This window comes from Microcebus murinus, chromosome X (genome assembly GCF_040939455.1).
Source record: "Microcebus murinus isolate Inina chromosome X, M.murinus_Inina_mat1.0, whole genome shotgun sequence".
Taxonomy (NCBI): domain Eukaryota; kingdom Metazoa; phylum Chordata; class Mammalia; order Primates; family Cheirogaleidae; genus Microcebus; species Microcebus murinus.
In genome coordinates this window covers 32,451,970-32,465,240 of record NC_134136.1, presented here as the reverse complement: position 1 = coordinate 32,465,240, position 13,271 = coordinate 32,451,970, and the positions used below count along the sequence as shown (strand labels likewise).

General features: G+C 39.7%; 1 protein-coding gene across 1 annotated transcript; it reads left to right on the top strand.

Annotated features, from left to right (window-relative positions):
- The first annotated feature begins 203 nt into the window (after positions 1-203).
- On the top strand, positions 204-9,837 carry RAB9B (RAB9B, member RAS oncogene family). Its single transcript, XM_012787896.2, has 3 exons — positions 204-394; positions 5,088-5,161; positions 6,352-9,837. Exon 3 carries the CDS (start codon positions 6,394-6,396, stop codon positions 6,997-6,999), a length of 606 nt encoding a protein of 201 aa, XP_012643350.1. The 5' UTR covers positions 204-394; positions 5,088-5,161; positions 6,352-6,393; the 3' UTR covers positions 7,000-9,837.
- Positions 9,838-13,271: the final 3,434 nt, after the last annotated feature.

Below are 13,271 nucleotides of genomic sequence, written 5' to 3'. Positions count from 1 at the left end.
TGTGCCTACTAATAGGCTAGGGGAGGGGAAGGAGGACAAGGGAAGCCCGGAGTTGGACGCTGAGCGTGAAAGAAGAGTGGGCGAGCCAGGCAGCGCTTTCCACATAGGAGGGCGGGAGGCAGCCACACCGGGTCCCCAGCGCCAAGAAAGGGGCACGAGGAGGCGGCGCGGGCCCCGCCCCCTCCCCCGGCGGGCGCGGGCGCGAGACGCTGCGCGGCGGCAGCAGCGGGCGCGAGCGGCAGCTGTCAGGCCACCGAGGTCCAAGCCGCACTTGCTGCCCCATTGAGGACGAGGCGGCAGCAGGAGCGGTGTCTCTGAGAAGCCAGACTGCCGGCACGCAGAGCTGAGCTGTCCCGCACCGCGGCCCTCTCGCGTCTCCTTCCCACCGCACTGGGTGAGGTGCCTGCGCCTGGGCAGGAAGAGGGGCTGGAGGACCCGGGAGGCGGGCGGCCTGTGGGAAGGAGAAAGGGAGGTCTAGGTGACCCCCGGGGCCACTCGCAGCTTGGGAAAGGGGCTTAAGCGATGCTGGGGCCGGAATTGGGGGGCAGGTGACGGTGGAGGGGGGCGTTGCTGAGTAATCCCGAGCGGCTGCCACAGCCGGGCGAGAGGCGCAGGGCTCCGTGGGGAGCGGGTGTGGCCCAGTGCGCATGCGCCACAGCCGACTCGCTCGAAGAGCAGGGGCTGAGGTGAGAGGACCTGGGTCTGAGGTAGTTGGGACTATGCGTGCCATCTCACTTTTTAGGATCCTAATGCTAACAGTGCCCCTGTCGTAGAGATGCCAGCATCCCAGGTCTCCTAAGGAAGCTTCCTTTCCCTGTACTCAGCTGGCTTAATGTAATCCAAATCCTATCTACCTATTTGTCTCCGGGCAGTCTACTCGGGAAGAAGTGGCCTGGGGACAGTGCCAAATTGCTATCTAGTGTGCCTTTGGGCTTATAGCCCCAGAGCTGTGGTTGTGACGAGTGAAAGGTTACACGTGAGATTCCACCTTGAACCCTTGAAGTTGCATAGAGGATGTAACTGTGAGCATGAATGTGGGAATAGCGTTTCAGTGACATGACGGCTGTGGCATTTGGACTCATAGCATGGATGTAGCGGATGATTTGTTAGCTCTGCAAAATTAACCCAGTGCGTCAGAGGGCTTCCCCGCTAAGGGGCACCACCCCCACCCCCACCACCACGCATCAGGTTGTATTGGAAACAACCTACACCATTTAAGTTAGAGGGTCTCAAAGATCCAATCATTTCTTATTTATGTTGATTTTTACATAGATTAATAAAAGCCACGCCTAATTCTCCAGGGCAATATTTCCAAATATTGTGCCAGCATTCAACAGTGAGTTGAGTAGCCCTTACCACTGTGTGGCCACAAGATGGGCTTTCCCCACAGGTCCAATCATGGCTCCTCCCCTGTGCAGACTTCCATTAGGGCCACTGTCATCCACTGCCTAGCCCTCCCCTCTTGCTCTTCCCCCACCCAGCCTGCAGTACACATCCCTCTCAAGACTTGCTCCTGAACAATCTGCACTACTGATTTTTGAGCATCATTCCACTCCATGGCAACTGAACTGACGTTATCAATTTGCTTTTCTGCCTCTCTTGGCTCCATCATCACAAAATGTATTATTTTCAAAGGTTCAACCTCTTTCTTTCCATTGTACTGCCTCCTCCCCCACCTTCACCTCTACCCCAAAACATCCCCAACTAAACACAATAATATTAATTAGGCTATGTGGGTGCAGGCACAGCAGATTCAGAGGGTTGCAAGTGTGTTAAAGAACAAAGAACTGAGGAATATTGGTTACATGAATTCCTAAATCACCTTACTGTCTTAGGCTGAGACCCCAATTGGGAAAAAAAGTGAATAAATTATCCTTAGAGAGTGCTCATTAATCTGGTAGGGAGTAGGAAAATGGAATTGCATCTCTTGAATATTTGAGTCAGTTAATGCCAGATCTTTCTCTGAATGGGACCAAAATTAAAATAAATATTTTGGTCCAAATCCTAGCTTGATAGGGGACCCATAAAAAATGCATAAGGCATTTGACTTTCCTAGTAAACATACTTAGGGTTACCAAAAAATTCCTTTGTCTGCTTAATGCTACCTTCTTTTAAGGTTTGGATTAAATCGGGTATATTCTGGGAGAGGAAAAAAATTGTTTCATTTGCTTTTACACTGTGCTAGTTCTTTTTAATTTAAGCGTCTACTAAAGACATCACATTCATTTTCAAACAAGGATAAATAATAGTGGAGATGCCAGCACCCACTGACAACATCAAGTAGAGATAATTATTCTGCTCTTGGTTTTTGTGGGAATGGAGAAATATATATACATATTTTTAAAATGTGAGGGGAGAGGGAGGAGAGGGAAACGGGAGCATTTTCCTTAACTTTCAACAGGTAGAATTTCTGTTAAGTCCCATTTGGAAAATGATCCAGATAAGTTCATAACTTCTGCTCTTTAGTCACCTTATAAATAATAGTATTTGGACATCTTACAGAACTATGGATCTATTGTACCTTGGCATCAATTCATAGGCATTAATTCTGAGGATCTACCTCATCAGTTAACTCATAAACAAATATTTATTGGGTTATCCATGGAGGATCCTGTGCTGCATGCTAAAGGGGCTTCAAAGATATATACAAACAAGGGCCTTACTATCCAGGAATTTAAAATTGGTTGTGGAGAGACATACTTAGAAAAAAGTTTGTTAACAAAATAAGGCAGTATAATGATACGATTTGAACTGTAAACCTTGAGATCTCAAGCTTATATGTTGATTTGTAACTTCTTGAGGGCAAGACCTAGCCTTAAACATTTATACATTTCCATTTCCAACAGTATCTGCACCCAGTGGGTGTTCAAGGGATGAAGCTTTGCAAAGTAGATTGGGTGGGGAGAAACCAAAGGCAGGGAGAGAGGAGCCAGGAAGCTTTCACAATAGATTAGATGTAAAGAGATGCAGGCCAAAAGAAGGATGGTAGCAGGGGACTAGAAAAGGATATTTTGAGGAAAAATCAGCAGGACTTAGTGACCTAAGGCAAGGCAATGAGCCTAAACTGTATTCATTTCTACTTCTAGCAAACAAATAGGAATTGGAGACAGTAGAGGATAGTGAAGGGTCACGTTAGTAAGGACACAGCGCACAGTAGGCACTCAAAGCATCAGTAACAGGATTGGACCAGAAGACTCTTAAAGTTTCTCCTATACTGAGATTCTGTGCCATGTGTAGATGCTCAAGATTGTTGAGGAACAAGTCATTCTTGGATATGGAAGAAAGAGAAAAAGAAGAATTGTTATCCTCCCACTAGCAGGCCCTTTCTGAAAAGGTTTAATATTGAGCCACAAGGCCCCCACCAGTGAATGGAATGAGATGAAGAAACAAGAGGAACAAAAATCTGACACCAAATTTTTCAAGAAATGCTTACAAATCTTCGAAAATTTCATAAGATATTAATTCTTCCCCAAATCCAGTGAGTTAAATAGGGCAGGTATTATCTACTCTATTTTTATATAAGAAGATATTGAAACAGAGAGAGATTAAATTACCTGCCCAAATTCATAAAATAAATGAATAATATAGCAGTGATGAAGACCCTGAAATCCTAATTGCTACCATCCAGGGCTCTCGACAGTAAACCACATTGCTTTTCCTATTTTCTCCTTGGCATAGAGCCTATGTACCCAGAAGTTATGTGTGCACGTGACCAAATAGGGAATGCACAAACAACTGCAGCATTATCTCAGATAGTTATTAATACATCATCATTATTCCTGGAGCTGAGCATTTGGTTTCCATATTCACTCAGTCCTTGACCCATCCGTTGAGTTTATCTGCAGCCAAGAATGTAGGGTCAATGAATCATTTAATGATGTGAACACCTGTTTGCTAGGAACTTAAGGAAGCTCATTTGGCATGGACGCTTAATACCAGCCATCAGTATCATGCCCAAGTTAGTACTTCTGTTACTTTTTCAAATAAGAGTTCAAGAGTTCTGCTCTGTAAAATTATCCTGCAGACCAGTATAAAAACTATAGAAGTGTGCTAACACTTGTTTCATCTCCATTTAAAGAAACGTTTTATACTTGGGCTAGTTCCAAAGACAGCAATTTGAGAGCAGGAAAAAAAAAAAGACAAAAATCAGGAATTGTAGGAAATTTGAGAATTCTGTAAAGTAATTATAGACCAAAAAGGAGTATAAGGCCTATTGACTTAGGAGTTATTATTTAAATTCATGATTACTGATTTAGATATATATTAAATCCCTTATATGCTTTATCTATATTTGAAAAAAATAACATGGCATTATTAAGCAACAGAGTTTTTTTAAAAGCTTCTTTAGTCCTCAGTAAGAAAGGACACTCAACAACTCTAGGAGCTATTTTTCTTTTTAAACCAGTACACTTGATGCTGCTTAAATAATATTCTTGCTATAATTCCCTATAATATTAAATGAAGGTGTGTTTGAATTTAATAAGGCCAGCTAAGTACTTTTAAAACTTGTATTCAAGACAGATGACATAAATTAATGGATTAAATAATTAGCCAAGAGAAGATACTGTATTGTAAATAGGAAACCCACAAACATAATTTTTTCCTCTTCTTATGCCTCTTCTTAAGTTCGAGGCAGATTGGTGAGTGCACTAATAACTTTCTTAGAGATAGGAATGTTGGTAGGTATAAAGGGAAGTAGTTTCATCTCTGACTTAGGATTTCAACATATCTTAGATTACTCTGTGCTTTCTCTTTCCTGAATATCATCTATTGTGAATACCATCTTCTCTCTTTGATTTACTTTTACTTTGAATGGCAAATTCAATGGAAAGATAACATAAAACTAAAAAATTATATAAAGTATATAGGACAAGTTAAAGTTCTTGCAATAAAATTATTTTGCTTATGTTAAACATTTATAACATTTGGAACTCTTAAGTACATTGGGGGGAAAGCATCCTCTATAGGTTACTTGAGGTTGCTCTGGGTTCTTTTTTTTCCTGACTTGAATGTATTTTTACATATAGCCTTAACTTTATTTTATTACAGATTTTTTTAAAAATAACATTTCTGATTCTGTTTTTTAGAACTCTAAAAAGAAAGAATAAAACAACATCAGGAAAAAAGAAAAAGATTAGAATTGTGACAAAAAACCAACTGGGTAGGTATTTCATGGGGGCCCACTATGATTTTTAGATATTTTTAAATTTGATCTCTACAAATGAATATTTGGAAAAATATATAGTTAGTACCCATGCATTCCAAAATAATTTTAAGGACTACTGAGTTTGTTGAATTACATACCAAATGTGTATGCTTCCAGAAACTCTTTTGCATATGCTCCTTTGATTAGTGATTAGTTTTCATCCCTTTGTGTCCCTTACATAAATATCGCCTGTTTATCCTCGCCATTGTTGAGTTCACATAATGAACCTAATATGAAAGTACCTAACAGAATATAGCAAAAGGTATTTAGTCAGTAAGCATTTGATGATTTTATTTTAAGATGCATTCTAGGTATTCCATGTGTAGACATGTTGTAAAGGTAACAAGAAGGGTACCATATGATTATTAGCACTTTAGATTTTATTGTATGTTTTCATATGTTACTATTAAGGAATTAAAACCTAAATCCAAAAACTAATAAGCTATTCAAGATTTTCTCCCTTAATGATAGCTATTATAATCATATCAGTCAACTGTCATCAACTTAGTGCCATTGTTCCATAAGAAAAGATTATGAAAGATCCTTAGGAGGGTATCCATATCAATGCAAGTATAAGGGGCTAAATGCCTGAAGAAATTTAACCTTTTTCTCTCTTCCAGATTCTGGGATCCAGTCTAATTCTGGCCCAGACCTCTATAGACAGAATCAAGAATCCAACTTTCACAGCTTTCTCTTTTCAATAATTTTTGGTTTCATTGGGAACAGATTTCAAATCCTAAATAAATTTCATACTATTTAAAAAAATTTTTTTCATACTATTTGCCTCTTGTTTGGAACTGTCCAAACTGGAAGGTAAAATAGTCACACATTTAACTGGCATTCCTGTTCTAGGCTCTCTCCCTAGAATAGGGTCAGAACTGAACCAAATTACAGGACCATCTGCTAGTCCATTCACCCATGGCATTCAGCCATTTTTCTGGCACAGACAAGAGACCTCAGAAAACAAGACCTATTTTCCCCCTTATGCAAAAAAGAGTTTTATTTCTTCTGTACTATATCAATTAATAAGCATGAGTCAAGAGAAGTTAAATTAGAAGGCCTCATAATTTAAAGAAATTTGCTATGAGGTTGATTTCAGTTTCAGGTTTAACTGTTTTCCTTCCTACATTTTCTTTTATTTTCAGGTTCTCTTGGTTAAAAAGTCCTTCCCTTCTGGTGCTGCAACAATGAGTGGGAAATCCCTACTCTTAAAGGTCATTCTCTTGGGTGATGGTGGAGTTGGGAAAAGCTCACTTATGAACCGTTATGTAACCAATAAATTTGACTCCCAGGCTTTTCACACCATAGGGGTAGAGTTCTTAAATCGAGATCTAGAGGTAGATGGACGCTTTGTAACTCTCCAGATCTGGGACACTGCAGGGCAAGAACGTTTCAAGAGCCTTAGGACACCCTTCTACAGGGGAGCAGACTGCTGCCTCTTGACGTTCAGCGTGGATGACCGGCAGAGCTTCGAGAACCTTGCTAACTGGCAGAAGGAATTTATCTACTATGCAGATGTGAAGGACCCTGAGCACTTTCCCTTTGTAGTTCTGGGTAACAAGGTAGACAAAGAGGATAGGCAAGTGACTACTGAGGAGGCACAAGCCTGGTGCATGGAAAATGGGGATTACCCTTATCTAGAAACTAGTGCCAAAGATGATACTAATGTGACAGTGGCCTTTGAAGAAGCTGTCAGGCAGGTGTTGGCTGTAGAGGAACAGCTGGAGCATTGCATGTTAGGTCACACCATTGACTTGAACAGTGGCTCCAAAGCAGGATCTTCATGCTGTTAAAAATAAGGAGCCTTTAAAAGTGTGCCCCAACTTGGTCAGTCAATAGTATATGAATAACTGTGCCCCTCTAAGAGTGCACACATGCACACAAGAGGGTAAGAGATAAGGTTCTGATTGTGAAACAGAGCCTTTCAAATTGAAGTTGTTGAACGATTTAAAAAAAAAAAAAGCTTTATCAAACCAAGTGTATTTTGCGTGATTTCTGCTACTTCCCCTTCTTGTGTGTCTCAGGACTTATCTGAAAGTTTTAGTCCTGAGAGGTTTAAATATTTTTAAAATCACAGTTTAAACGTAGATCCCAGCCGCATGAAGGAGTTAAAGAGCTACAGCTATCCCTTAAAGCATTCCATTAATCAACTAACAAATGTCACCATCAGACTCTTGCCAATCAGTTTCTGACATTTCTGCCAAAGGGAAAAAAATAAGACTCTGAGGTGTATTACAATAAAAATAATGATGCAAACAAGAATTCCTAAGCTTGAATTATAAAGAGGTTATAACAATTGGGAATGCAAAAGTATTATGACGTATACTGACTTGTGTAAATCCTTATGTATGGTGTGCTCCCATTTGAGCTTTCCAAAATATACCATCTCAATAAGAGATACTCTAATGACACTGGAAATTGATTATATTCCTTGTGTTTGAAGTCACAGGATACTAGTGAATGGATTATGCTTAAATATGCCAACCACCCTTGCAAATAAATGGTTGGCCTGCTTTTACTTCATAAGTCTACTTTTGCTGCATAAAGATGTTGCTTCTCTGACAAAACCTCTTATCAGTTTAGCAATGCTGCTTAGTATATGGCTTTGGGTGCAGTGCTTTCTGCTCATAATTTAGATGGTCCTTTGATCCACCATGCTGGGCTTACGGAGAAGGCTTCAGAAAAGATAATGGGCTTTTCTCACAAGGTTCCTTAACTCAAATATTTATTATTTATTGTAGAAGGAACTGATTTCTTATATGTTGCACTGTATGTTCAGCCGGCCAAACTAGGACATTAAAAGTGACAAAAGAGCAGATTTTAACCCTGCATTAGAATGAATTTCTTATAATTAGAGTTGTCCAACAGTGGAATGGACTGCCTTAATAGTAAGCTCCCTTCCAGTGAAAATATTCCCTGGATGACCATCTGTTAAAATACCATAGAAGGAATTTCTTTACTGGCTACATGTCCAATATAAGGTCTCTTTCGGCTCTAAGTTCAATGAATCTATAAACTGTGTCAGTGCCGTGCTGTGGTTAGATTTATCTGAAGATAACAGCTAAGACTATGGAGAGGGACTTTAAAAATTCTCAAACCATTCTGTGATCAGCTTTTAACAGCAACTACATAGCTGTTCCTTTTGCTTTTGCACTGTGGCAGGAAAAATTCCTAAACTCTGAGTAATCTTTATGAGCCCTGATATGAACACCCTAAAGATACCATATTAAAATATTAATACAAAAATGGTTTGACAATTTTTGATTGCTATGACTGCCAGTTATATACTGTATTATGAATATGCAGTCTGGTTATTGTTGGTTGATCTGTTTGTCCTGAGGAGTTTTTAATCTGTACTTCAAAACATCTATGATAAGAATAGTGACCCAAGGTAGTGAGAGACAGTTAGAAATGACCCCAAAAAGAGACCTAGGCCAGGAAGGAAGTGGGAGCTTTCACAGGAATACAGCCTAGACCTCTCCATTGTAGCCACATATGGAATCAGCCTTACATGTGGGACCTTATGTGCTTTAAGAGCTCTGGGACTTTTTGGCCACATAGACAAGAGGAGAACAGTATTTCAACCCAGGCGTACTCAATATTTCCAATTAAGATATAGTCCTGACCCTATTATTCAATTAACTTTGATGCCAGAAGTCAAAGCCAGAACTGGGACCCACAGCTCTTAAGTATTGGTCCCTATCCTGCCTATGCCTATAGCCAGCCGCACTGGTTTTCAAGTTCTATGATCATTTTGCTACAATTATGTTAGGGTGAAAATCTGTATGTCAAAAGTGTTAAATGCTAATTATTTTTAAGTGCATGAGACCTGGGGCCTTCTCTTTCTACTTGCACTCTGCTTATAATAGTTTCTATTTGTAGATCTCAGGCCTTCACGAAGACCTCCATCAACTCACAAAAGTACTTGTCTCTATTAGAGTGGCATGTGGTCATTTGAGTAAAAAACTTATGTGGGTATCCAATTCATAGGCATCCTGTCCATCCGAGACAAGTGTTAATTTTATTAGCCTGTCAACTGAAGCCCCTTTCCTCTTAGCCATACCAATTTTTTCTGCCAAATTACTACACAATATCTTAGTGAAAGCACTAAACATTAAATGACAAAAACAGTGGCATTTTGGTGAGTAACACTCAGTGGGGTGCTGACATATAGTTCGGGTAAGATTAAAAAACACCAAAGGCTGAAATCTGTGAGTACCAGGAACTGTGCATATAGGTTTAGAAATTGACTATGTACCCTAGAATGTGCAGTGCAATATTTTCAATAGGTGATTTTTAATGAACACTAGATTTTTGAAATAATATATTTCTAATTAGGACTATACTGTTTTTCAATGATCCATCAAAACATCATACAGAATATTTATTTAGTTTATTATGTATTGGCTAAGTTTAGGGGGCCTCAGATTCCATATGTCTTCAGTGGATTGATGACTTTCAGGTTAATTTGTGCCTGCCTCAGCCATCTCTGTTTTATCCTGAGGTATTCCACAATCCTCTTGTTGCAGGTGCTGCTAAAAATCTCAAAATTGTGTATCGGATATTTTCTTCCAACTGTAAAAAACCATCTGTGTTAAAGTGAATAAAAAGTGCATTTTGAATAACCAACATACAATGTTTGTGTTTCTTCCCTCCCTTTCTCTTTTTAAGCAGTTGGTGGGTCTGATCAACAGTACTCATCAATCAAGTCACTCTTCCAGACTGCACTGGATGTGCCCCTGGATCACTTTTCACATGGCACTCCAAGCAACCACTGCCTAGTGATCAGACAGATACTACTGTACTGATGGGAAAGAAAACTCAAAAGATTGGAGTGGGGAGGTTCCTTTTATTTAATACCACTTTCTAATGCATGAAGAGTATTGGGGCTGGAAATTGGATCTTAACTCTCCACTTTATTTCTTTATCAATTTAAAACAAATGTTAAACCATCAAAAAATATAAGCAAATAAGGCTGGTCACGGTGGCTCACACCTGTAATCCTAGCACTCTGGCAGGCCGAGGTGGGAGTGATCACCTGAGGTCAGGAGTTGAGACCAGCCTAAGCCAGAATGAGACTCCATCTCTACTAAAAATAGAAAAATTAGCCGGGCGTCATGGTGTGCGCCTATAGTCCCAGTTACTCGGGAGGCTGAGGCAGGAGGATCACTTGAGCCCAGGAGTTTGAGGTTGCTGTGAGCTAGGCTAACGCCAGGGCACTCTAGCCCAAACAACAGAACGAGACTCTGTTTCAAATAAATATATATATATATATATATATATATATATATATATATATATATGTATACACACACACATACACACACACAATATACTTATTCCCTTTATTTTCTTGACTGGTGAATTGTCCAGACCTTAGGGAAACATGAATATATAGGCAAAATAAATCAGAAAACAAAGGATAATTTTGTTCAATATTCTATTCTCTTGCGTCTCACATATTGGACTTTAATAATACATTAGCATCAAATGACTTGAATATCCATAATGGTGGCTTTTAAGTTACGGACACAAGTCTCTCCACAGCACATAATTTCATTACATTGATTCCATCTGCCACAGATTTAGCCCTCTTCTCCCCTCCATCTACTCTTGCCTATTGGAACTTTGGGCAGTTAAAATTGGGAAGAAAGAAAAACTCAGACTTTTTGCCACACGTACCATTTCCATCTCTGAGGATTATCGTTTAACAAATTATTATACCAGGCTTCAAATACAGCACCCCAAATCATTTTGACTAGGCTACAATGGTACATACAACTTTTAGGCTACAGAAGGTCATAGATTTACAAACCCCTTAAAAAGGATTTGCTCATCCAGAACTGACATTTTAAAAGCAGAAAGCTAGCTTTCTGTCTTTGCTGGTTTTCTGCCTGATTCATCACCCAGTAGAAAATCTCCTTCTCATGACGTCTTAAGAAATAATATAGTCTCATTTTTTGGAAATGGTTTGGCAATGGTCCTTTCAGAAAGTGAAGGGTGTGGGATACCTGGTTTCCCTTCAATCCTATAATTATATTTTTTAAAACACACTGGAAAATTGAGACATCAATTTGAGTAATTTCAAGATGGGAACTGGAGTGGGCTCCTCTACTTTCATTCGAATTACCCAAAGTAGTTCCTGCAGCAATTTTTTTTTACCTCAATGATCCAAATAATCATTGCACTTTTTTTACTCCTTAATGTGGAGATGTAGGATTTACTACAGTGGAGTTCTTTTCTTTCTTTCTTTCTTTTTTTCGTGTTTGTTTGTTTGTTTGTTTGTTTGTTTGTTTTTTAAGACAGAGTCTCACTCTGTTGCCTGGGCTAGAGTGCCGTGGTGTCAGCCTAGCTCACAGCAACCTCAAACTCCTGAGCTCAAACGATCCTCCTGCCTCAGCCTCCTGAGTAACTGGGATTACAGGCATGCACCACCATGCCTGGCTAATTTTATATATATACATATATATTATTTTTTAGTTGTCCAGCTAATTTATTTCTATTTTTTCCAGTAGAGATGGGGTCTCGCTCTTGCTCATGCTGGTCTCGAAACGCTGAGCTCAAAGGATCCTCCTGCCTCGACCTCCCAGAGTGCTAGGATTACAGGCGTGAGCCACCACACCAGGCCTCTTTTCTTATACTTGATTTTAGGGCAGATAAACTGGAATACACTTAGTCCGTTCAGGCTGCTATAAAATAATACCATAAACTGGGCAGCTTATAAACAACAGAAATTTATTTCTCACAGTTCAGGAGGCTGGGAAGTCTAAAATCAAATCACCAACAGATTCAGTGTCTGGTAAGAACCAGATCTCTGGTTCATACTTCATAGATGGCACTTTCTAGCTGTATGGAGGGGGCAAGGGGTCTCTCTTGGGCCTGTTTTATAAGAGCACTAATGCCGTTCATGAGGGCTCCAACCTTGTGACCTAATCACCTCCCAAAGGCCTCACCTCCTAATACCATCACCTCGGGGGTTAGTATTTCAACTTATGAATTTTGGGTGGACACATTCAGATCATAACATACATATTTTGTTTAAATGGTAATATATGTGTATGATTTGAGATATTCACTAATGTTCCATTTTTCCAAACTGATCTCTTTAAATTTCCTCAAGTTTCCCTCACCATCACCAACAGAGCCTCAGCTTCCCAAGTAGCTGGGACTACAGGCATGCACCACCGCTCCCAGCTAGAGCTCTCATTCTTTACTCCTTTCTCTTTAAGAGAAGGAAGGGATAATGACATAAGCTAGGCATGTTTACAGAATAAAAGAAAAATTATTAAATGCTCCCTATTGATATGCTTGCAAAAACTGATGAGCAAAGATCTGTTTTATTTTGCCGGTGGAGGTGATGTTTATTTAAGCTTTTTTTTTTTTTAAGGGGGTGAAGGGTTACTGAATGTTTTTCCAGTGAGAATAAGCATCTTCACAGCTCAAGATGTGAAGGAGCTGTCACCTGTAGTCATACAGGAACTGCCGCAGTGATCTGTGTGTCTTCATAAATTTCTTTGTCTTCTCCAAGGAAACACCGAGAGTTATGATTCAGCCATACACAAATGCCTTTTGAAATGGTGGATTTTGTGTGTGCCAGTATATATTTTTTTAAATAATCTGTCAGTCCCTTTCATACTCTATGAACTGTGGGTAAGTGTTTAATGAGTCTCACTGTAGCACTCTTGAATTTTAATCAGACCAGGCAAGCTGTGCTGCTTCTACTTAATTGATTGATAAAAAGGAATTGGGAAACGCTGCCTTAATGAAAGAAATAGCTTTTAATCCAACATTAGCTGTATTGATTAGAGTGAAAATACAAACCATGCCTTCCTGTGGTGCGTTCGTGAGGAAGCGAGAAATAGGCTCATATCTTCTCTTTTCCCTGACATTGTTCCTGGCTGCCTTAGAAACAATATATCCAAGGGTGCGTCCTGTAATACTGCTCAACACAGAGTCTGCTGATGGATGAACAAGTGGCAGTAACCTTTGAATCTTCTTTTTTTCCATTTGTTCCCAGCTAGAAAACTTAGTATTACCAGTAAATGCTTTACAACTTTGTCTTTTT

What these genes read in the sequence shown, in the direction of transcription:
- RAB9B (XM_012787896.2), top strand. Translation starts at nt 6,394, where the DNA reads ATGAGTGGGAAATCCCTACTCTTAAAGGTCATTCTCTTGGGTGATGGT.